Source organism: Diuraphis noxia, unplaced genomic scaffold (assembly GCF_037042655.1).
Source record: "Diuraphis noxia isolate RWA-SAM2 unplaced genomic scaffold, SU_Dnox_SAM2 contig0001, whole genome shotgun sequence".
In the NCBI taxonomy this organism is placed as follows: domain Eukaryota; kingdom Metazoa; phylum Arthropoda; class Insecta; order Hemiptera; family Aphididae; genus Diuraphis; species Diuraphis noxia.
Window position 1 is genome coordinate 2,392,071 of NW_028301711.1, and position 26,873 is coordinate 2,418,943.

At 32.7% G+C, this 26,873-nt stretch overlaps 2 protein-coding genes and 2 pseudogenes across 3 annotated transcripts in view; 2 read left to right on the top strand and 2 right to left on the bottom strand.

Annotated features, from left to right (window-relative positions):
• The window catches only part of LOC149059276 (uncharacterized), a 282,105-nt pseudogene extending 256,338 nt beyond the window's left edge, over positions 1–25,767 (bottom strand). The window contains exons 1-3 of the transcript XR_016190914.1: positions 25,654–25,767; positions 25,505–25,589; positions 25,256–25,350 (exon numbers count right to left, since the gene is read on the bottom strand). The product of XR_016190914.1 is annotated as an uncharacterized LOC149059276 (transcript). The remainder of the gene's footprint in view (positions 1–25,255; positions 25,351–25,504; positions 25,590–25,653) is intronic.
• On the bottom strand, positions 3,610–5,061 carry LOC149059293 (uncharacterized; annotated as a pseudogene).
• Positions 19,381–20,115, top strand: LOC149059294 (uncharacterized). Its single transcript, XM_089218085.1, has one exon. The coding sequence runs from the start codon at positions 19,381–19,383 to the stop codon at positions 20,113–20,115; it is 735 nt and encodes a 244-aa protein (XP_089074211.1).
• LOC149059295 (uncharacterized) lies at positions 20,750–22,906 on the top strand. The gene is made up of 6 exons (XM_089218086.1): positions 20,750–21,206; positions 21,338–21,508; positions 21,622–21,663; positions 21,838–22,106; positions 22,467–22,626; positions 22,797–22,906. The coding sequence occupies exons 1-6, from the start codon at positions 20,750–20,752 to the stop codon at positions 22,904–22,906; spliced, it is 1,209 nt and encodes a 402-aa protein (XP_089074212.1).
• Positions 25,768–26,873: the final 1,106 nt, after the last annotated feature.

The window sequence follows — 26,873 nt, forward strand, 5'->3', positions numbered from 1 at the left end:
AACTGTGTATCGTTGTTTTGCCTTGGTAATCTACAATCTCTTGCTAAATGACCATTCTTTCCACAATTATAACATGCATTATTATTAATATTATTATTATTATTATTAGTTGTCATATTCTGATTATTATAACGCTGATTATTATTATTATCAAAATTTTGTCGTCCATACCCGTTATATCCGCCACGATTAAAACTTCGATTAAAATTATTATAACCGTTACTACGTCTGAAATTATTATTATTATTATTGTTATATCCGTTATTCTGACCACCGCGATTAAAATTTTGACTATTATTATTTTGTTTGAAATTATTTCCCGATGTATTACTATTTCCGTTTAAATTTTGTTTTTCTAAATCTTTTTGTAATTTTTCCATTTGTAAGTTAGCATTATGTTCCATTTCCTCATCTTTTGCGAATTGCATAGCAGTTTCTAACGTTTTCGGATCCCTAGCTTTTAGTGCTAAATTTAAATGTTTCGGTAAACCGTTTACAAAAATTATTAATGCTTGATTTTTAAGTTGTTTTTTATATACTTTGCTTTCTTCTTCTGTCATATCTTTCGAACCTTCCTTACATAATTTATAAAATAATTCCTCAACTCGTCCTGCGAAACTGGTTACGTCCTCATTTTCTTTCATACGCGTGAAATTTAATCCTATTGTTAACGTTCTCTCAGATGCTCTATGTTCAAATGCTCCCTTTAAAATTGACTTTATATCCTTCCATTTTTCTGTGTCTCTATATTTTGTTGCCTCTAGTGCATTACCTGCTAATTTCGAGTTTATTATTTTTATTAATAATGGTAAATTACTTTTATCTACCGATTTTACCGCGATATCACATGTATTAATAAATTCTGATACATTCTTTGCTCCTGTACACACCGGAATCAAAGCTGTGGCTTTATCTATATCCATTTCAGTCATTGTTTTATTTTTTTCCTTCGAGTTATGTTTGGTAATTGTACGTGTACTACCCCTTTGTCAGTTCGTAAACCTGTTCGTTTCTTTATTGTACTATCACTATCACTTGCTGGACTTAAAGACTTAAAAGTTAAATTTAAAAATTCTTTATCTTTAACTGCTCTTAAATATTTTTCCCTATCACAATCTTGTGAATATTTATATTCTTCTGGTATATCTAAATTAATTAATGTTTGTTCTGTTTTAACGATATTTGTCTTTGTTTGGACTACTACAGCCCCCTCGTTGTTGTCTACTTGAACACCTACGTCTCTAGTTTCGTCGTCAGATGTTACTAATATGCTTCCTGTCAAAATATCTTGTATTTCCCCTGAATTTTTATTCATCAATATATTTTTTATTCATTTAAACTATTTATTTCATAAAAATAACATTTATTCTTCCCTCAATAACTTTCTAATATTTATTCTTATTTATTTATTCAACTATATATTTAATATATTTTATTTTCTAAATACCTTTTTTCTCAACTTCGATTTCTATACTCAATATTACTTTTATTATTTATTCGATTCCATAACACGTCATTTATTATATTAAAAAAAAATCGTGTTCCGCGATGTTTTGTTTTACATTACGTATTTATTTTATATCAGTTTTACTATAAACTGCACTCACACTAACGCATTAATTATATCATTACTACTATTAAATATTACGCCTCTATGTTATAATTATTTATCTTTTGGTTAATTACTCCAAATAAAATAATTAAATTAATATATCGCAAAACTACTTATAAACTTATTTATTATTATTTTTATTAAATCTTAATTAATAATTCTAATTCAAATTTATTTAAACTATTATAACTTATTCTAGACTACTTTAATTTATTTATTATACTATTTTTACTTAATGTGGACTATATTTATGCTATTATATTTATCTAATATTATATATTATTTTATATCTAATATTATATACTATTTAAAATTAATTCGAACCGGTTCTAAAATTACTTTCTTTCACTTCAAAATTGTATTTCTTATTATTCTCAATTATTTTCTTCATACTTCAATTATTCATTTACCATTTATCATTTATCATTTATCATTTATCATATATCATTTATCATTTATTCATCATTTTTCTATAATTTCCTTTTTACTATACAGGATGTAACAGAAAGAACTGACTTTTGGAATAACTTTTGTTCTAATCAATTTTTTTTTATTTTTTATTTTTTTTATCATTTATAGACCCTAGCGCTACATGTATAATTTATTTTTACTTTTGTTTATTTTTTAGTACTGAAAATAAAAAAATTTAAATTCAATTAAATCATTTTATAACATATTCAAAATAGCCATTTTTTAAGAATATTATTTTTAAGGATTGCAGCGTTTAAATTTTTTATTTTCATTCGGTCGTTGATCCGATATAACCAATTAAAAACTGAATTATACGAGGCGCTTTTTGTGTATTTGTACACTTGTACTTATTTATAGCATATTATATATTTTATATAGCAGTGGGCTATCTAGTGTATATTTAATCTATGTTTATAGTGATGGTAAAAAATATCAGGAACAGTGATTGATAACAGTTACTACACTAGTAACCACGGTCTTTGAAGATAAGGTCGTACCACTTCCTCCCCGCCATCCAACATTTTGTGATTATAACCTAACCTTAAAAACGTTTAACTAGCAGCGCCCAACTTTACAGCGGTAACATTTTAAATGAATTTGCACAATTGAGCGGAACACTGATAAGTCAGAGTTGTCGGACCTTCTAAGACCGTGTATAAAAGTATTACAGGAAAATACAGTCTAAAAAAATCATTTACATTTTTAATAATACGTCATACGTAGAAATTATATTCCTATGCAAATGATAATTTTACTCGTCAGATAAAAACAATATTTTTCATTTATCAATAATTTTATTAATTATTATAGTACCACAGATTCTGTGTATAGTATAAATCTATTTATAGCTCCATCTTATTCCAAGACCGTGCTTAATATTATCGCTTCTGCATCAGGTTAATAAAAACTGTTCGCGCCAATCTATGAACGACACAATTGATATAGTTTTAGACATTTCATGGGTTTATTGTGGTTACTGGTTATAAGTGCAACAAGATATTGTATAATATTTGTATCTTAGATTCTGATAATTTAACTTAATTTTAATTTTTAAGTGATAAACTGATAATCGATTACCAGTTATCATAGAAACATTGAAAATTTTACATGATATTCTGTACACGATAGAAATAACTTATTTAATATTTAGTTATTTCTGTCATGATTCTTTATTTCTGTGGTTGTTGTATGCTAAATAACGTAAATGTTCGAACCAGAAATCAGAATGTACCTAATAATTATAACAGTTTGTGGAAATTGAAAAATCGCAAAAAAGCTATGGTAAGTAAATTTTTCACAATATTATACAACCCAATTAAATAATTATAACTAATAATGTATGTATAATTTGTTTATAGTTACTTTTGGGAATTTAATCATTAACGCAGTAAAATAATACAACTTCAGCCTAATATCAAAATATTTAAAATGATGTAAGTATGATGGAAAAAAAATACTTCATCGATTTATTTATGATTGTTTTGTATGCATATTATGTAATTAAATTTTTATTTTTTTAGAAATTATTATTGTTGAAGCGGACTCGGCCAAAAAGTTGGTGCTTGTTAGCGGTTAGGTGTGCCTTTTTTATTGTCCTGCATTGGGCACCTTGGTGTATTCTATAACATAAAAAAAAAATTTCATGTCAAGTTAAATTAAGTTAATAGTTCAATTATTAGGTACTTTATTTTTTTCGCCTTGCCAGTAAGTATGTCTGGCCTTAGCCTTTCGTACTAAATACCGATCTTCCAAGGTCTGTTCTTTGAGTGAGATCTTTTTTAAGATCTCAGTTAAGTCACTGTGCTTTGGGCACCACCATTCATCACATTTCTAAACAAAAAAATATTACTTTAAGAATAAATAAAACTTATAGACAGAGTGATTTTTTATTATTGAACACTCATTATTTCAAAAAGTTTAAGTGTTTTTTAAAATATATTTTTACATAGTTTCAAGTTGTTTAGTAAACAATGTTATTATTAAAACGTTATATTTTAAAAATATTTTTCATCCTTTTAATTTTCTAGGTATCGAAATATTTAGAAAAATATTCTGTTTTGGAATATTAAATTAAAACTCCATGTCATTCAACAAAGTAAAAAACTTATTATTCTTATATTTTACTAATTATATGGATAAATTATAATGTTTTAATAAAAACGTTTTGTAAACGACTTGAAACTATGTAAAAATATATTTTCAAAAACATTTACACTTGTAAACACATTGAAAATATTAATGTTCAATGATAAAAAAAAATCACCCAGTAGACAATTCATATTATGTAGTAATTACTTCAGAATAACTAATATGGTTAATGTCTGGATCAGAATGTGTAGCAGTATCTATTGCCAAACCTTCTACTTTTTCACATAATATTATATTATCTATATTTGAGCTACTAGTTTGCGTAAGAGCCTGTAATGGTTGAAATATTATTATAAATTTAACTTTAGTTTTTTTCAATTGTTGTGATTTAATATTGCTTACATTTAATTCACATTGGCTCACTGCAAATTTCTGTTTTAAATTTTCCTAATAAAAATAATGACAGTATATTTTTTAATTTAAACGTGTGTATAATTATGTAAGATTAAAACTTACAATTTCTTCTTCCAAACTTAAATTTTTTGTTTGTAGTACTGTCTGTAAAGAAATGTGTTTAATAATTACAAATTTGTTTGTTTTTTTTTTTTTTTTTTAATATACAGTTTAATAACTTACAACTTTTTCGGTCAGCCTTTTTTCCCTAACTTTCAATAAAACCTAAATAAGTAATGTAAATATTTTATGTTATTTGCTTTTGTAATTATTATTATTATTTGTCAAATTTTATTATAATTACTCATTTACTATCAATATTTTGTATATTTTATGTTTATACTTTAGTCTTTAATTCAAACTTTAGTAGAGAATATTGATTTTTAGTAACTTACAACTGCATCTGTGTCGGATTTTTTTTCCGTCACATTTCGCATTTTTGGAATACTGATAATCCTTATTGGACACGTGAAAATAATGCACAAGTAAGATGGTCTACTAATGTATGGTGTGGAATTATAAATAATCAGATAGTAGGACCTTATTTCTATGATGGTACATTGACTGGACAGCGATATTTAGATTTTCTTCTTAATACTTTGCCGGAGTTGATGGAAAACATACCTCTTGAAACTCGAGCCAATATGTGGTTCCAACAAGATGGTGCTCCAGCACACAATGCTAATATAGTAAAAATATTTTTAAATGAGCAGTTCAAATCAAAATGGATGGGCACTCAAGGTCCGCTGAAATGGCCACCACGATCTCCAGATTTGACTCTATTGGATTTTTTCTTGTGGGGTCACGTTAAAGATATTGTTTATACTGAACAGTCAACATCCTTGGCAGATTTGAAACAACGGATAACATCAGCTTGTAATAAAGTTACATCAGAGATGTTGAAGTTGACAGCTAATTCCATTATGACGAGGTATGCGAAATGTGTAGCAAGAAATGGAGGACATTTTGAAAATTATAAATAAATGTTTACATTAAAAAATTTTAATAAAAGTTATAAAATAATTGTATTCATTTGTCAAAAATTCCATAACCCAACATAATTTTAAGAGTAGTTATAGGTCAAATCACACACAAGGCCGTTTGTAGGGGAGAGGCTAGAAATTAAAAACATTTTTTTTACATAACAGTATTTAGAATAGAGCAGTCATAAATTTATTTCAAGTCGTCTATAAAACAATGTTTTTAAATATATTTTTTTTATTTTTCACTTTTTTCAATGACAACATTAAGTTTTAATTTTATATTCCAAAACAGAATGTGATAATAATTAATACTAAAAATATAAAATAATTTTTTAAGAAATGTATGCTTGTAATGAATAATTGCTATTGTATTATTTGTATACCTAATAATACACATAATATACATTTAAATATTTAATATAAAAACTATCTTGGCTGAAAAGCCACATAATATGGACATTAATTTAATATTAAATTATCAAAAATAATAAGCGCATTAGTTATCAATAACTCTACTGGAGTATATGACCTAATTTCCGTAATGCAAGTTTTTGCAGAATTTGGGTAAGATCATAAACCAACAAAAAATATCAACACTTGACACACACACTACAATTGATAAAATTACAAAAATTAAATGAACATTTATTAACTACTCTATACTTAAACTTATTTAAGGGCTACGGACTTCAAATACAACAAATACAATTAGTACAAACATAATTAATTTTTCATCTTACATTTTTGGAAAATAAGTTAATTAAAAATTGGAAATGTCTGATTCATTTTTTTTTTTAAATGTTAAATTTTCTATTTTAACAACCTCATAACACTACTTATGAGGAATTGTATTATATTTAATAACATAACCTTTAAGTAAGCCAACTTAATATTTCCTTCTTCGTAAAAATTAACTTTACAATCTAGAAATAAAATAAAATAATTTAAAAAATGTATTTATTTAATAATTCAAAATATTCATACATACACAATTAATTGTGTAGTTTGTTCAGATACTATGTTATATTACAGAAATATATTTGATTCCGTAATAATTTACTAAACTATCAAATATCAATGTACTGGTACAGATATGAAACATTTGCTTGTCAAATTGTATTGTCTAGTCATAGATATAGCTGCTCATAGTTCAGTGTAATTTATAATGAATTACTAATTTTTTTCTGAAATCAAAATCAAATTTTTTACACATATTTATAAATAAGTATTATTTAGTAAAAAAATGTTAGGTAAACTTACCAATGTACTATATAAATTAATAGTCGCCAAATAAAGAATTTACAGATGAATTTTAAAATTTTGCTTTGGTGTTTGTTTAGTATTGAATTGTTTTATTATAATATTACATCCTATCAGACTATGAGAGTAAGACGATGTAAGTGGTTCATTTGTATACACTGTTTAAATAAAAATCGTAAACTATGCAGAATAACAGGTTTGGCTAAAATAAAAAAAAAGTAAAAACATTAAAAAATCATTTCTTACATAAAATTAAAAAACTTCTATTGATTTTTAACTGTTAAATTACAAGAAAAACTTACCAAACAATTTGAAAATTAAGTTTCCAAGTTGGTATCCAATTGGCAATTACCATGCATTATATTAGTTTTAGGTAACTATAACACCTATTTTGAATTGAATTATTTTTACATTGCAAATTAAAGTATTATAAAAAGCACATTGTGAAGTATTATTATTTAAAATTGAAGTACCTGAGTAGGTACCTAATTGTTTTAATTAATATTCATAATTAATTTTGTTTACCATTATGGCATTATACTAGTAAAATAGTAAGTAGTAAGTCAACAGAAAACAACATTAATATTAATCAATAATCAATAATCATATCATCAAAATTCAAAATTCAAAATAAGATTAACGAATAACGATGATTATAACATATTTTAAGTTTAAGGTTAACTTGATAGTTCAACAGTGTGCATACACTACAATAATAAAATTATAAATTTATTATTATAATATGACATTTTCTTCTGTGGCATACTGTGATTGTATGATATCAAATTAGGATACGGGCGATACGGCATTACGGCGTATTTTTACTTATTAGCACGGTCTAAGACCGTGCTTATTGGTAATAAGTTATCACTTACAATTATTATGAGTGTGATAATATTGACAATAAATAACCTACCTGTCACTAATAATTGTGGCTACTATGGTACATCGTTATCGTTACACCGAGTCAAATATACAGAGTTTTGAACTACTGGTCTTTACAAACAAAATATATAGCACCTCCAAAAACTAATATAACTTTGAGGACTTATATCTCGTTTATGGATTATTCAATAATAAAAATTTCAACATCGAAATTTTTCTAATAATTAGTTTTACAAAATGGCTATTTTGAAAATTTAAAAAAAAAATTAAATCAAATTTAAATTGTTTTATTTTCAGTACTAAAAAATAAACAAAATAAAAAATAAATTATATATGTAGCGCTAGGTTCTATAAATGGTAAATAAAAAAAAAAATAAAAAAAAAATTAAATGGAACAAAAGTTATTCCAAAAGTCAGTTCTTTCTGTTACACCCTGTATATTCAATATCTATTCTCAATAAACTGTGCGCGCACACATTATATATATCTTTTTCAACAAAATCTCATAATTATTCTCAATATTTATTCATAAAACTAAGGACTTATTTTCTCGCCTTTTCTAAAATTCCAATTTAATTCTCAATTATCAACATAATATAAGGTCTTACCTCTTGCCTTCCAAAAAAATCACTATTATTTATTTCAATTACTATATATCATAAGGTCTTACCTCTTGCCTTCTCAAAAAATCACAATTATCAATATCCCAATTACTTTATAATCTAAGATCTTATTTCTTGCCTTACTAAAAATCTCAATTATTTATATATATATATATATATATATATATCCTTTAATATTCTTCAAAATTATCAATTCACTTATTTTCATTTATCAATACTCAATTATTTCTCATTAAATTATTTCTCGTTATAACGTTATCTTTTTATTTTATTTTACCTAGGTTTTATTTGTGCCTGTTTATTTTATTATATTATTAATCAATAATATTCATTAAACGTATATATATTATCTGAGTTTATCATTTAATTTATATTTATATATAAAAATAATATATTTATGAATTTAATGTTCTAATGGTGGTGTAGGTGCACACACCAAAAGTGTTTTATACGATAGATCCTAAAAAATCTAAAGGAGACGCGACCCAACAAAGCTTACAAAAACATTCTCTTAAATACTACACAAAAATTATAACTCACAATACTGTCGTCTTCGTATTTTGGTTCATCTTGACTGAAGCTGATTTTCCTGCGCTATCGACTGTTGACCTCTACGTAGATTCTTTTGAACCTCGGAGTTGTTGGAAAGTGATCAGTTCCCCAACGGTGATTCTGTCGAACTGCCTCCGTGAAATTCTTGACTCGAAGTTGTGGAATTTTTCAAAATTTTCGAAAAAATTTATTTTTTGCGAAAAATTCTGCTTTTTCTCCTCTTGAATTTTTTTGATGTTCTTCTTAGGGTTCCGTACTCGACTGCGCCAGATGTAGTGATCACGTCGCCTACAGGTATCAGTAGTCAAGGATGATGTTTGGAAGGTGACTCTTGAGTTAATTACACAACGTAGAACTCTTCTTAATTAGATTAATTGTTTATTTATTGTGGTAAAACATAGATTTATTTATAACATGAAAGCTGAATGTAAGTTAAGTATTCTGAATGATAGAAAAAATTCGGTTTGATTCGAATATTTTCTAAGTTCAAAATATTGTTTATAAGAAATTTTATAAGTCCAATGAATTAAATTAAACAACAGACTGGCGTGAAGGTGCTGTGGCTAGTCTGGTCAAGTCGCGTCTGAATACAGGCCGTTTCGGGGTCCCTTATATAGTGCTACCCTCTACTCCCCATAGTCTACTCGTTCTTGTCGCTGTTCTCACGGATGTGGTATAATTATCTAGACTGACGGAAATGTTACTCGCCCACATACAAGCCAAATGTGCATCCCGTGCAGCTGCAGACCTTAGCGATTGATATTATAATTAACATTAAGAGTATATATTATAATATTACATTTAAACATTTGGTTCTTTGAACTTTTGTAATGATGCATAAAACTACGTCTTGTGCACCCTTATTGAGGACATTTTTATAGTCGTCTGTTCCCATGATTTAGTATGTCCTTAATTTTAATGATTTCCAGAAATGCTGTCTCTCCTACATTTACAAGGATCGTCGCACCCTTCCCTAGATTGATGCGGCTGGTACCTAGTTGACCGTGAACTATGTAATGCGGGACGCTAGTCCATAGCAATGGCAAGCCTCATTTAAAAAGTCTTTGTGAAACGCGATGTGTGGAACGCCATGACAGCATAATGATTTTTAAAGCATCAATACCTCAAATTATAGAAGCCTTAACCAATATTTCTGAGTGTAGTGAACAAGATTCTTCATCGAAAGCAAAAATATTATTAACAGCTATGTGCACTTGTGAGTTTATTATTTCAATTGAAATATTATCTAACTTGCTTAGTGTTACAGCTCCAATTAGTAAAATACTTCAAGGAACAGATAATGATGTTTTAGCTGCATTTGATTGTATTCAAGATGTTATAAGTATTTTGGAAAATAAACGTACACAGTGTGAAAAAGTTTTTCAACAATTATTCGAAGACAGCAGTTTATTGATGAAAGATCTTGACATTGAAATAAAAACTCCAAGACTTTCTAAACACCAAATTAATCGCTCTAATCACTAATCTAAGAGTACCGAAGAATATTACAGGGTGTCTGCATTTATACCATTATTAGACAATGTATTAGAAGACTTAAAATCAAGATTTTTAAACAAAAAAAACAAAACAATAATGATATTAATTCAACTTATCCCAAAACATATTATTCATATTGATGACAAGATGATTAACACAGTCACAGAAACTATAGTAACACATTATAAATTTGATGATGAAGCATTAGAAGAGTCACAATTGAAATCTGAAATAGAACTTTGGAAAGTGAAATGGAACCGAATAAAAAGTGAAGGTAATGTAATAATATTTTATGGTCTAACATTACTAACTACAAATTTATTGAAACAAATTGTGTTATTTTAATGTATAGATGGAGTTGTTCTTACTGATGCATTAACATCTATGGACCAGTGTAATGAAATATTATATCCAAATATTAAAAAAATACTACATATTATTGCTTGCTTGCCTGTTTCTGTAGCTTCTGCTGAGCGTAGTTTCTCAACATTAAGAAGGTTAGATAGTTATCTATATTTTATATTATATGCTTTTGCATCATGCATGATTATATTATATTTTAATTTATATTGCTTTGTACTTTTAAACTTAGATTAAAAACTTGGTTAAGGTCAAACATGGGCGAAGAACGCTTGGTTGGGTTAGCTTTGCTTAATATTCATAGACACAGAACAGTTGAAGTTGACGAAGTTATTGATTTATTTGCTGGCAGTAAAAAAAGAAATTTAGATTTTGTTATATAATTCATATTTTGTTTCAGATTATATTATAAATAATAATCATAAAAAATTGTGCAATTAATTTATGCTCCCCCCCCCAAAAAAAAAAAATGTTTCACAGGTACGCCACTGTGGGAAGTAGTTATAAGATTAGAGCAGTATAGCGTTATATAACACAACCCCTCCGAACACTTGCCCTTCATCCCGTGACACTACCACAGATAACAGCGCAGCGTACGGGTACAGCATAAAAACCGGTATCGCTGTCGTCGTCGTAAGCCGCCGCCGCACACTGCCGTTGTCGACCGCCGCCGTGCGCTACCGTCTCTACGTGAGCCGCCGCCACGCACCACCGTTGTCGACCGCCGCCGTGCGCCGCCGTCTTTACTTAAGAGGTAGCGCGCCGCCAGATAAACAGGTTTCAGCCACCGCCGCTGAGGCCGTTGACCTAGTTAAACTATATTTGGAAACGCGCCGCCGCCGCCGGCTGATCCATATCAACATTCGCGAATAGATAACACGCATTTTCGTAAACACAACGAGAAATTCACGTAGCTTTGCCGAAGTGATTGTTTTCTTCTCAGACACTACTTGACCACGCAACAGTTTATCGACCACATTTGTAATACAATTATCAAAAGTAAAACGATACAACAGTTGACGTCGGCCGAACTGCGAAGCGAGTGTGCGACCCGAGGTATCAGCATATCTGGGTCGAAGCCAGATCTAGTGATTAGGCTTGAAGAACACCTTCGGGAGTGCGGGCAAGATCCTGAGAACGCACGGTTCTCCTCCGCGCAGCCGCTGATCGCAATATCAACGAACAGTGCGGAAGAACAGCCGTGCGCGGCGTCCACAAAGATAGGGACAGTGGCAAGCCTGTTCGACAGACGTCCGTCCGCGGGAGGCTTTCCGGGCCTTACAGCACAGCAAGCAACCATGGACGGACAGCAAGGACAGAGCGAGCCACAGACTGTCAGACAACAGCGCGAGTCCGCACATAACCCGGTAAACAATATATTTCAAACTGCAGCGGAACAACTACATATGTTGAAACAAACGTTGCCGCAATCGAAAGAGGAAACATCTTTCGAGGCGCGCTTAATGGCACGTCAGGCAGCAGCACAGCAGCCACTCAACAATCCAGTCCCGCGGTTCCCTAACCACCCGTCACCCGTACAAGTAACAACTCGCGCACACGACAGTTACCAGTCGGGCAGACCGTATGTGGATAATGACGGCGACGCTCAAACAAACGTCAGCCACATTCCCGCCGCGAACGACCGACCTTTCTTCGCGCGCGACACTCTCCACATACATACGGGTTACTCAACGCAATATACACCATACGAAGCATGCTCACATGAACGTTCGGTATTAATACCGTACGAGGACTTGCGTACAGCAAGAGCTTCGTTACCCGAGTTCAGTGGGACAAGGGCCGAGGACCCCGTACGGTTTATAGGAAATACCGAGTCAATTTTGGAACAAGCTCGTATACACCCCGCGGGGTGGTGCAGGGCGGTTGAACCGCAACTAAAAGGAACGGCGAGTACATGGTATAGTTCTATCAGGCCACTCGATCTATCCTGGTCAGAATTTCGGGACGAATTTTATGAAAATTTTAATAACGCCGAAATTCAGTCACGATTGCGCGCCGACATCGTGTCAACACGACAAACGCCCAAACAGTCGCTAACGGTATTCGTGTTGAATAAGAATCAGCTAGCACGCCACGTAACCACCGGCCTATCCGAATCGGAATTGGTAGGTATTATCGCCGGGTTAGCACACGACAAGTTCCGTACGCACCTCCGGTTGCACCGACCACAAACGTTCGGCGAGCTGAGACGCATCGCAGGCGTTTTGGATCCGGCAACGGACAGCACTAATCCGCCCACACAACACTGGACGCCTAAGCCCAAAAAGGGGCCGGACACTCCACAAACAGCACCCCCGGTAAAAAAAAATATTTTGGCAATTCATCTGATGACCAGCCACCGGGGCCGTGCAAGTTCTGTGGGGAACTCCATTGGCACAGTAGGTGTCCACACCGACCCACCAGGTCGGGAAACGGCGGGGGAGTCGACGGGAACTAGTCCTCCCCATCGACTCATCACCACCCCACCACCCATCAACACACTATCGGTAGTACACATGGGAAAAATAAGCGCAATCGAAAAGCACGTAGTACGGAAGTTCGACACACAGAACAACCTACAACGAACATTTTTTCCATTCCAACACCTATCGACACCCGTTGACAGGGCTGTAAACGAGTTGTGTCCCAAATACTGAATTGCGTCCCTATGTTTTTTTCGGGTTACACGAATTGTGTCCCTAAGTTTTTTTCGGGTTACACGAATTGTGTCCCCCAGTTTTTTCGGGTTACACACAAGTTTGGTCTAACTAATATAAATAAAAAGTAAAAATAACTACACAAACAATTTTAATAATATTTCATATAAGGCAAAAACTTAAATAAAACAATTTTTATAAATTCACATTGACTAATTTTTTTATTAAAATATTAAAAGTATGTTATATATTATATTTAACACGAAAAATGAGTATAAAAACGTCATATTATTATTATAGTAAAAATTTTAATCTAACAATAAATTATGTTATTTCGTCTAATAAATAAAATATAAATAAAAAGCAAAAATAACTACATTAATAGTTTTTATAAAATTACATACTAGGCAAAAATTTAAATGATATCGTTTTTATAAATTCAAATCGTGAAATTTGTCCATTTTTATATGCATTTAATTTTTGACATAGAAATAAATGTTTTTCACGAGTTGTCTTTGATAATTGTCCAGAACTTCTAATTTTAATGTACACATCACATTGCAAATTCTTAATGACTTCAGTAAATTGAAATATATTTGGATGGCTTGAATAAAACATAGAATTAAACTTTGAATGAAATGCTTCGCAACTATTAGTTGTGCGTAGCATTGAATTTGATGATTCTGCCCATACACGGGGAGGAAATAAAGCATAATTCATGACATAGTTATCCATTAAGTAAGTTGCAAATTTTAGAACATCAGAATTATTTGAAACACTACAAGACATTAGATCAAACACAAATGCATTTTCTACTTCATCTGGGTCGAGAAAAGGTAAACCAAAAACATACTTTAAAAATTTGCTTATTTCGGAGGATTGATCCTTATATTCTACAGATAAACCGAGTTCTTGAATTTTTCGCCACCAGCTCTGACCGAGATGGAAGCGACAGCCTTTAATTTCTATTTTTGGCCACACATCAGTGATAGCAGAGTGTATTGCTATTTCGAAATCCACAAGGATACGCTGTACATTTAATGTTACATTTAAATCAAAAAAATATTTGTTTATATGTTCAAAAGCTACGAAATATGATTCTTGTCTTTTATTTGGCAATAATATAAATAATAATGGTATATATTGTTCATTTTTAATAGTATGTATTGTGAACATTTGGTAAAAAAATTTTGGGGCACTCTTAAATGTGCCATCAATTAACCAAATTTCTGATTTAGCCAGTAATTCTAAATTCGTAGAACAAGAAAATCCAATAATATTATTTTTACGATCATTAATAAATATCATATTTTCCCCTCGGTTTGATATAATTTGTTGATTTTTAATTATTTCATGTACATCAAAGATGGATTTTGGTAGGTTTGGTAAAATATGAGTTCGAGCTTGGTACATATTGTCACGAATACGAGAAATGTCATAAGAAGTTAGTGTTTCTACATCACCCTTGCGTAATTCATTGTGAATTATTTTACATGGTCTCTCACACACATCTTCTATAGCTTTTCTTTTTAAAACATTACTAATTTTTTGTCTGTTTAGAACAGATGTTTCAAGTTTTTCATGATTATGATTAATTTTGCGTTCAATTATTTCATTGACGTTATTAATTTTTATAAAAGACTTACATGTCGTTTTAGTACATCTCCATCTTTGCAATTCGGACTTTAATAATTTATGAAAACAAAACTTGTAACCATCAATTACCAAAAGCATTTTGTTGTTCTCACTCATCATTTGCTCCATAGTGGACGGTTGGTATTTGACTGACTAGTAAATTAATCGTATAATATTGTATTACTATTATTATATCTCGTTGAAAATTCAAGTGTGATATTGGAATATCCGAGTATAGTTATATGTATATAATATATAGTTCGTTATCTTAATATAGTAGATGATCAAGATACACATGTACATGTACAATGACAATCGTTGTAGCTCAATGCACACCTTATCTCCACGCGATAATAATAATCGACAGAATCGAATTTTATTCAGTACCTAAATATCTCATAAAATATATGTTGGTATATTTTATACAACATTGAAATGGAAAAATTTCTTGAATCGAATTTATAAAAACTTTTTTTTCAATTAACAAAATAACATATTTTTAAACCTCATAAAACAGTTGGAATACTATTCGTGTATCCTACTTTTATCATCGGGACACAACTCGTGTACCCCACTTTTATCATCGGGACACAACTCGTGTACCCCACTTTAATCATTGGGACACAACTCGTGTACGAGAAATTTGGTTGGGACACAACTCGTTAACTGCGGTTGACAGACCCCCAACCTACACCACCCCACCACCGAACACACTCACCTCACCGGTGACACGTGTGTTCAAAAACAACCGGCTCATGGGGCAGCCGCAGATGTAGGGACAAAGGCAACAGAAACACGGGTGTTCACCTACACAGGGTGACGGGGACGCGAACACACACACCACGCATACACCCGCATTAGGTCAGTCTGCGCGCGTAGAGCATCGGATAGGCACAGTGGCAACCGATAGGGACAGTGTGGTAATGGCGGTTAACACCGACTACCAAACAGTCTCGGTCGCGGTTCAGAACCAGTTGTCCCGCACTGCCGATTGCAATACGACTTATAGCGGTACACGAACACGCCCGGACAAAATTCCGACCCCCGCGGTTGAACTCGAATTTCCGTCAGGCTTCGTAACAGCCCTATTAGATTCGCAGCCGCAAAAGTCTTACGTAAACCCGATAATAGCCCGTAAATACGGCAAAATAACCCCCCACGGACCACCAAACAAAGTCCGAATGGCGGACGGTCACACTGCAACAACCAGTGGCACTTCCACATTCGAAGCTAGAATAGGGGCGCTCGACATAAAATTCGAAGCAACAATTCTAGACAACCTGTATTGCGACGCGTTACTAGGACATGACTTCCTTGTCAATAACGAAGTCTCTTGGGATTACGCTGCGTGCACGATTTATATGAGTAAACAAATTCGTACGTCGACATGTTGGAAAGGGAAGACGCAACCACCCGCCACCAGACCCGATCTATCGCAATAAGAATTTGGTAACGACACCGAATTGCGCGTAAAACTTACCGCGGTATTAAATAAATACGCGGTAGTGTTCACCGACAAAGTAGGACGTACCAAACTAATTGAACACAACATTTTGTTAAAAGACCCATCACCAATCGCGCTACAACCATACCCGTACCCACAGCAGAAGCAAACGGCTATCGATGATATGGTGCGCGATATGGAAACACAGGGGCTCGTAGAACCTAGCACTTCGCCGTGGGCCGCACCAGTAGTATTGGCAAAGAAAAAAGACGGTTCATTTCGTCTCTGTGTCGACTACAGGAGGCTCAACGAAGTAACGGAGTCCGACGCGTACCCAATGCCAGATCTCAACAAGATGATTAGGCAAATGCGGGGCGCAAAAGTATATAGTATTCTCGATCTTAGGAGCGGTTACTGGAAAGTACCACTACACAAAGATGCGCGAAAATAAACTGCTTTCCGGACGCGTAGAGGTTTATTTCAGTTCCGTGTCCTACCTTTCGGTCTCAAGAATAGTCCGATGACCTTCGTAAGACTCATGAACGAAGTCATGAGGGGGTACCAAGATGATTTCGTACAAGTATACCTAGACGATATAGTAATATTTTCACGGGACGAGTACGAACACCAAGGCCACCTAGACAAGGTTCTGGAACGTCTTAAGAGGTTTGGGCTAACGTGCAACACAAAAAAATGTAAAATCGGTTTACGCGAAATTTCATTTCTGGGGCACATTGTAGATTCGGAAGGGATAGGAAAACAACCGGAAAAATTGGTCTGCATCGACAATTTTCCGGTTCCACGCAAGGTAAAGGACGTTCGAAAATTTTTGGGAATGTGCAACTGGTACAACCAGTTCGTGGATAACTACGCGGACACCATAGCACCCCTTACAAATTTATTAAAACAGGGAGTTAGGTGGAGGTGGACAGATGTTGAACAACGCGCGTTCAAATCAATAAAAAACGCGCTAGTCACATCACCAAAATTATCCCCGCCCGATTACAGCAAACCGTTCTGTCTACAAACCGACGCTAGCGAGATAGGCGTGGGCGCGGTTCTTTTCCAAAGGGGTGACAGACCTGAGGAAAGACGCATAGTGTCCTACGCGAGCAAAAAGTTTAACGAGACACAAACAAGGTACGCCGCGGTCGAACGCGAGTGCTTGGCTGTAATATGGGCGACCGATAAATTTCGTCACTACCTAGAGACCCGGCGATTTGAACTCCTTACCGACAACTCGGCGCTGACGTGGTTACATAGGGCCAAGGACAAAAATTCTAAATTAACACGTAGGTCACTACAACTAGCTAATTTAGATTTTAGTACAGTACACGTCCCGGGAATACATAACGAAGCACCAGACTTGTTATCCCGCGACCCGGCACCCGGACCACCCGTAGACGAGGAGCAACTCGAGGAAAAATTGGTCGGAACACCAACAACTCCGACGACAAATGTTGACCTCGAGGCCGATCGTATCTTCTCTATGTTCGAAAACCACGACAGGGACAACACCCCCCTCACCGCAACGACGTTAGAACAGTTGCAGTCCGATGACACCACGATATGCGACGTCATCGCCGGTCTCAAGCTAGACGGGCCAGCACGTAACACAAAGAACGCCAAAACGGGAACCGACACTTATGTCTTTTCCGACAGGCTCTTACGTGTAAACGTCGGCCCTAACGCGCTCATCGTGATACCGAAATCCAAAGCACAACACGTAATTTGGAGGTGTCACGATCACGTCTTATCCAGCCATGCCGGTTGGAAAGAGACGTACCGGGCGGTTCGACAACGGTACTATTGGAAAGGTCAAAAGAACGACGTAAGGTTATATGTCGGTGCGTGCCACGTAGCGCGTGCACAAAACCACTCAACACACGTCCTAATGACCCAATGCAACCAAGAATCCCCCGACAACCTTGGGAAGTTATTAGTATCGATTTAATGGGCCCATACCCACGTTCCGGTAAGGGAAAATCGTATATACTAGTAGCAACTGACTGTTTTAGTAGGTGGACCGAGGCTTACCCCTAGCCACAGCAACCTCTAAGACAATAATCGAAACGTTAGAACGCGAGTTCTTCTCACGTTTCGGTTACCCGCGCGTGTGTCTCAGTGACAACGGCCCCCAATTCGTGTCGAACGAGATGTTAAACGCGTTAGAACGTTGGGGAACACAGGGTTGGACAACTCCAATTTACCATCCGAGGGCCAACCCAGTCGAACGCCGAATCAAGATTTGAAAAAAGGTTTTCGCGCACAACTTGTAGACGGCAACCACAAATCTTGGGACACAAGACTACCCGCAATCCTATTTTCAATACGGAACAGGTGTAACGAACAGACATGCTACCCACCCGCGGTCCACGTTCTCGGCAGGGAATGCAAAAGACCCGGAGATTGGGCGCTGTCAAGTTCAACACCGATTGGTATTGGAAAAGCACAGGAAGAGAGGGTAGTGCGGGAGCAACAGGTTCTAAGCAAAAAGGTACAACCAAGCGCGAACACCGGGACACCGGTAAAGTTCAGCAAGGGCGACGTAGTATACTACAAAGCACACCACTATCAAAGGCACATTGCAATTTTCATGCCGGGTTCGCACCGAAATGGTGGGGACCGGTAGGGCTGGCGAAGCAAGTCGGAAAAGGAGTTTTCCTGACCGACCAGCAGCCACCACGGAAAATACATGTGTCTTGCTTAAAACGCGCACCCACGGGACAAAATTAAAATATATTATTGTTCCGCTTGCGTCACCACAACCACACCAACTGATTGCATTTTTTTTTGTACCCCCCCCCCCCCCCCACCTATTACTCCTTCACTGTACGGCAACGATGTATTTACAGACAACATGAGCGGACAAAACGGGGAGAAGTGGCAGCAGGTGGCCGACCTCATATCACAGCTCCGGCTAGTGGCCGCGGACCAGCCAACAACGGCCGCTCAGGTCAACAGAATGACTACACACCACCTGTTACAGGACCCGGTGCGGGCGGCCATCTACCGTCGGGGCTGGGACGATCGGACGGCGGACATTCAGCGGACCTTACAGCAACAACCAAGGTCCACACGGATGCCGCCAACTACATCAGCGCGACCGTTACGATCACGGCCGACCAGACCCGTACCCCTGCCACCCAGGGAACCAGCACCTGCACCCGGGCCGTCAGGGGTAGCTTCGACATCGGTGGTAAAGGTAAAAACGGAGGCACAACAGGCGAGGAACAGGCGGAAGTTCCAGAAGCTGAAGGAAAAGAGACAGGCAAGGGAACGCAACGCGAGCCAGCAACCACGGCTCGCCAAGCTACCCGCGCCAGTCTCCGAACCGGAGGCCGCCAGCTCACCACCGTCACAACCCACACCACCAACGGCGATGGAGGTGGACCCACCGGTGGCCAAGGGACAGAACCCCAAGGAGCCGGAAACGTCCACCAGCCAGGGGCAGCCTGACCAAGCGCCCACGGCGGATTCAGCCGTCGTGGACGCTTGGCTGGCCGCACCGGGCCTGTCGCTGGAGGAGCTGCCGGAGATACAGTACGACAACAGGTCGTTCTTCACTCCGGCCGGGTCCCCCAACCGACCGTAAAACGAAAGGGGAAGGCAAGCCTACCTCAAGCACGCGCAAGAGGTAGGGCAAGCCGACCTGCTCACAAGGGTACACCGGCGCTGCCGGTACAACCGTACCCCGTATGGCGGTTTGGCGGGGGAGTATGACACGGCCCGCAACGGCATTACCGTTGTATAAATTGACACTATCAAAACAAAACCGTTGTTGTAAATTAAAATGTGACACAATAATAGAAATTTTTAGTTTTTCCTATCAATCTGAATCCAAAAAACCTATTGCTATTGGGAAGAAATACTTAAATGTAACTAATTTTTATAACACACCGGACCGTTCTTCCTTAATTGGAGTTCATTTTGTTTCTAATTTGTGTGCAGAGTATGGCTATTGGAATATTGATAATATATCAACAAAATTGGTCAGATTGCCATTTGGTCATAGATTTGTTGTATTTCCTTTGTTACACTCTTCATGACTAGATATAATAGATATTATGCTAAAATATAGCATAGTATTACAATATATATTATATATTGTGTTTAATGTGTATATTATATGTAATTATTTAAATAATATGAATATTAAAACTGTATTAACTGCAGATCAGATATTAAAAGTTATTAGGTCTTTAGTTTTACAGTGTTTATTAAATCTAATGCAAATATGCTTGTCAATAGTTGTAATTTTGTTAACAATGGAGCTGGAAATTGGGAACAATACTGTTTGGTACATAGTCAAGTTCCTAGAAGAAAATTCTGTCGAGGCTGTGCCTGTCAGATGGTTCAAGGACCTAAATCATTGCTATTGGCCTCCATATAAAGATACTGTAGTAGCTGAAGCAATACGTCTAAATGAGGTGCCATCCAAGTCATGGAAACTTTATAACTGCAAATTATTGTCAAAATCAAAAATATTTGACTACCCAACAGCCATGAAAAAAACTTGTAGAGCACAATATGAATCAGAACTTTCCGAAGCTGAATCTGCCACAAATAATTCTATTAATAAACGAATTAAAAAAAAGAATAAAAAATATGATGATACAATGTCTGATGAAGAATACAGTACTCCTAATAAACGAACAAAGTTGATACCATCCCCACCAACATTTGGTAAGATTTATCATATAAATATATTACCTATAATGTTAATATATATTTTTATTTTTATGTTAGGAAGTACCTATTGTTATATAGTTTATATAATAGTTATTATTATTTTTCAATTTGTTATATTATTTTAGAAAATTTTATGAATAATAGTACCAATGAGGATGATATTTTGCTTGTACCTGAAGATGTAACATCAAATGATTTTTTTATGAGCCCAACAGTTATTATTCCTGAAGTGTTAGCTAATAATTCAAGCTGTACAATTGACACGATGGAAGAACTACAAAAGTATATTGATACAAGTAATAAATGTTTTTATTTAATTAGTAAAATAATAAAATGTTGTGGGTGATCAACTTGATTTGTTTTAATTAAGAACTAAAAAAATTAATATTATGTTATATTGTTTTTGCAGAATTTGAAGATCTCCGTAATGATCAAACTAAACTACATACAAGTAAGTAAATATAATAAAAATTGATTAAAAAAGAGATCTATTTATTATTCCACATATTTTATACCAAGTTTCTATGGCAAAAAAAGTATTAATTTGTTGCACATTCATTGGATATTTATTATTACTTTTCATTTGAGTTTCTTTATGTTTATAAAACTATTTATGCAATTTTAGTTGTTGAGAAATGGCAGTCAGACACTTCTAGATTATTAATAACTATGGGAATTCATCAAAAAGAGCAATTACGATATTTGGATAATATTCAAACAATAGTCAATAGTACCAATGCAATTGGTAATGTTGATATTATTCATAAGGAAAAAACAAAAGAAGAAGAAATCATATATAGACAGTTTCCAATCACTTGTTTGGAACATTTTAACGAATTAAACGATGAATTAAAGCAAATAAAATTATCCAAAGTTGATGTTTATGACGCACTGGTGAGTTTTAAATTTATGTGATGTTATAATCATAATTGTTAAAAATGTAATAGATTATAAATTCGTTGGTGATATAACATTTCCACATTTTTCCCCTTATTGTTAATAATTTTTTGATTCAAATATAAAGAAATTAATAATCATAAATTCATATTTAACAAACTTCTAACTAATAATTTCCAAATTACGGTTATGAGAAGTCAAAAACTCTCATTACTATTTCTGAGCTTATTGATATGCATATTTTCACTACTTAATTAGGACATAATTGATGGTATGGTCGTGTTTATAATTGTGCTTGCTTTAAATATTATATTTTTTAGTTAAATTTATCTAATAATACTATTAATTTTTGTTTAGGTAAAAAATCTGTCTCTTATTGGTGGATCATCATTTATTGAACTTCTAAGACGGATTCTTAAAACAATTTTAACTAATCAAGTCGCTGAGCAATTCAGCTGGTTTGGAAGGCAAAAAAAATTAAGTTTTGCAACAACAGCCCTGGCTGATTTAGTAAAAAGTAATAGTGCTTTTTTAATATTTTTAATATAAATATAGTCATTTTGTTGTTTTATCTTTGAAAACTGTTCTGCTAAAGTAGATCTTGTTATTCCATGTTGTTCATATTGTACATGCATGGTTGTAAATAATGATACAAAGTTATTAAAAAAATACTTTTTTTGTTGAAAGGTGCTGTAAAAATTAAATATAAAGAGGAAACAGACAAACATATAGAATGTGTTGCTGGTACTTGGCTAGCTAAAGCTAAGGAAAGAATGAAAAATCCTACAACTAATTAATTACTTACCTACATAATAACAAATATTATTTTATGTTAATGTCACATGACTTTTCATTATTTTTTAAACAAAGGACTGACTTTTTTTCAATTATATTATATTATTAATATGATACATTTTACATTATATTATATTTATTTTTATTATATGTTATTATAATGATACATGCATTTTTATTAATTTTTCAACAAACGAGTGACTTTTTGTTTTATTTTATATAATACGTATGTTATATTATTATATTAAATAATGTTAAATCTGTTTTTTTTTTTATTATATGATGCATTTTATAATATGTTACTTATGTTCATTTTTATTAAATTATAACTATATGTTATTATTATGCTAAATGACATTTTATTATTATGTTCATTTTTATTTATTTTTTATTATAAAGGCTTAGAGTACAATGTTACATGCAACATTGTTACATACATGATGATGTTCATTTTTATTATATTATAATGATACATGACTTTTTTATTTTCTCAATGAAAAGGTCTGATTTTTTCTTATATTGTATAATATATGACACATGTTATGTTATATTTAAATAATGTTAAATCATTTTTTTTTATTTTCTCAACTAAAGTGTGCATTTTATTTATCATATAATACATTTTATAATATACCTTGTTCATTTTTATTATCATTTCAATAAAGAATTGACTTTTTTTAAATTTTTATTTACATTTTATTGACCAATCAAAAATAAATAATACATATTAAATACCAGATTGTATATTCCTTTATTATATTTCATGTGTTCTCTGGATATACATTAGATATATTTAAGGATCTTGGTGGAATATACTGGGAAGATTTTTTGGATACTATCTGCAGATATCTAATGAAGATGTCTGCAGATATATATGGTATAATCTAAGTAAATCTGAGGCGAGACATAGTAAGTTGCTAGTAATATTCCTTGAATATCTGAGGCTTATTGGTAGATATTCTGCATATATACGACTATTCTAAAAGGTATATTCATATATTATGATAAGCATATTTAATGCTATGTGGGTATAGTTCAAATTTTTACGAAATCTGTCGAAAATGCGAAAATTTGCAAGTAATTTTGAAGCTGAAAAATCAAAAAAAAATTTGTGTTTATAACTAAGGATTAAGAATACAACACTAAGTTTTCCATAAGTTTTCCTTCAAGTAGCTATTGTGCCTATGTATTCAAATAAGTTTTTAATCACTATAAGAATAACTTATGAGGAACTTTGTATTAAATTTTCAAGTATTTTGATAGAGCCAAAAATTTTTCACTTCAAAAAAAAATTTTCAGACAAATTGAACATTTCAGTCATCTATAAATATCTCAAAAAAAGTCAAAATATTTTGAAAATTAATCATGTAAAGAGAATGCTAATCTAAACAACTGGTAAAATTTTCAAGTATCTACGACTTATACTTTTTGAATAATAACAAATATTTAAAATCGTTTGAGGATAAATCGTTAACGTTACGCTATTTCGTAAAAATTTAAAATTCAAACGCACTTAAAATTTTTCTTATAATGATGCTTCGAGTTTTCTCTATAGCTACTTGAAGGAAAACTTATGGAAAACTTAATGTTGTATTCTTAATCCTTAGTCATAAACACAAACAATTTTATGATTTTTCAGCTTCATAATTACATGCAAATTTTCGCGTTTTCGACAGATTTCGTAAAATTTTGAACTGTAAACGCTTATTAAAAAAAATTGTGACTTACGATTTTTAATTTTTTTTAGCTACAATAAGAAAAACTCATAAGGAACCGTGTATTAAATTTTCAAGTTTTTTTGGTCGTCCAATATTTTTTTACTGACACTTCAAAAAAAAATTCTCAAAAAAATCGAAAATTTCAGTGGTCTATAAATAACTCAAAAAAAGTCGAAAATTTTTGAAAATTAAATTGTATATAGATATCACTAACATTAACATTTGGTGAAAATTTCAAGTATTTACAGTGATTAGTTTTTGAATAACAACCATATAAAAATATCAATTTGGTCGAAAACGGGTTTTGCGTAAAAATTCCCGTTTTTCTGTCATTTTTTTTTTTTGTTTTTCTCGATTTTTTTGAATACTGTTGGAAAATGTTTACTTTTGACCTCTATAATACACCAAGGATCTTCAATTTTACATCGGAAACCACCCCCAAAGTTTGAAATCGAAGCATTATTTCGACTAGTCATGCTGTACACACACAAAAAAAAACACACATCATTGTAAAATCAATACATTCATCACTTCGTTCAGAATCTAAAAAAATGTATATGATGTATGTTTTATATATAAAAATAAAAATTTATAGTAGATTTCATACAATAAAATGGCTATAAATTATTAAACTTTACCTAATTGTTTCCCTCGATGAGCATGGTGTTTGATTAACAGCTCCCAAGAAAAAAGGTATCATAACAGATTCTATGGCCTCTGGATTGTGACTTAAAAATAATTACAATAAAATTGTATTATATAATTAAAAATCATACTAGTACATAGATTAAGTTTAATTATAATTTATTTTTAATTAATATTATAGTTATGGTATTATACATTTGAATAACAACCTAAAAATTATTACACTTAAAACTTTACCTAATTATTTCCTTTGATGAACATGGTGGTTGATTTCAGCACCTAAGTAACATGATTCTACAATAGGTTCTGCGATTTCTGGATTGGGACTTTATTAACATAATTTTAGTGAATTGTATTAAATTAATAATAATAATATATAGGTTAGGTCTCTTAGTCTTATCACGAATTCCTAGAATATTCATCACTCGAGAACTCAGCGATTTTTTAACTGATAATTTTTTTGATGCGCAGCGACGAGTTTTTTTGTTGAGTTGATCCATTTTCACGTGAATAAATAATTTAAAAATATCTAAACCGTAATAAAAATCTAGCGAAAATGTATTAGTTACTAGTTTACTACTACCAATAATTACTGGCGTGAACAGTTAGACAACCAGGATGTCAATATTTGAATCCATTTATTTCAATATTTAATGTTTTATCATTAATAATTAAATAATTAAATAATTGTTATTTATTTAGAGACTTTTTGTTATGTTATCGACGACGTGAATAAGATAACACATAAAGACATATACGAATCAAACATATTACATATAAATTATAATTGACCTAAGTGGCTTAGTCCTATCGGCTATACAAATTATCATTCGCAGCATTTTTTTTTTTGAAAATATATACATAACTTCCAAGAGTCTCCGTCAAATTCAAATTTTACATAGATAGGTAGATACTTTTTATACACAAGTATAATTCTATAATTATCATATCATAACCTAACCTACGTATTTTATACTGAAGATTATAGCATAAAATATTATTCATAAATAATATATAAATGAATCACTAATTGAAACAAAAATTATTCGGGTACGTTATAAAATAAAAATGCGTGTGCGGGTGGGTAAATGTTTTTAACTGCTCGTGCTCTCAAATTACCTTTGTGCGCCAATAGAGGAATATAATTACTACAATACTTGCACCTTGCAAATACAATATAAATTAATAAACAATGTAATACCTAATCTTGAAAAATATATTCGTAAATTAATAATATTATATAAATCGTTTAATGTTTCAGCAAATTTTGTTTGACAGACAATAATAAAATTGGCGTATATTATGCTGATTGAATGTTAATTAATATACAAAAACAATAATTTGTGTACTTAGTATTATGAAATATTACATATTTATTTATCCATCGTTGATAATTTTTTTCACAGCGTATGATTTTAAGTTTTTTACATAATATACAGTTATACTGATTTAAATGTAACAAAATTCATCTGAAATATCAAATATCCAATTTTATTGAATAGTTTACTACAGTTTGAAAAAAAAAATTGTTTGAATCGGACGTTTTCTCGCTGATTAATTACAGTTTTAAGATTTGGTTCCATTTTGCGTAAAATACGATAGTAAT

Bases quoted from the DNA above. Each gene is read 5' to 3' on its own strand.
- LOC149059295 (XM_089218086.1), top strand. From the start codon at position 20,750: ATGCAAATATGCTTGTCAATAGTTGTAATTTTGTTAACAATGGAGCTG. The intron at 21,207-21,337 runs GTAAGATTTATC...ATATTATTTTAG, and splicing joins ACCATCCCCACCAACATTTG to AAAATTTTATGAATAATAGT. The intron at 22,627-22,796 runs GTAATAGTGCTT...TTTTGTTGAAAG, and splicing joins CCTGGCTGATTTAGTAAAAA to GTGCTGTAAAAATTAAATAT.
- LOC149059294 (XM_089218085.1), top strand. From the start codon at position 19,381: ATGAGCGGACAAAACGGGGAGAAGTGGCAGCAGGTGGCCGACCTCATA.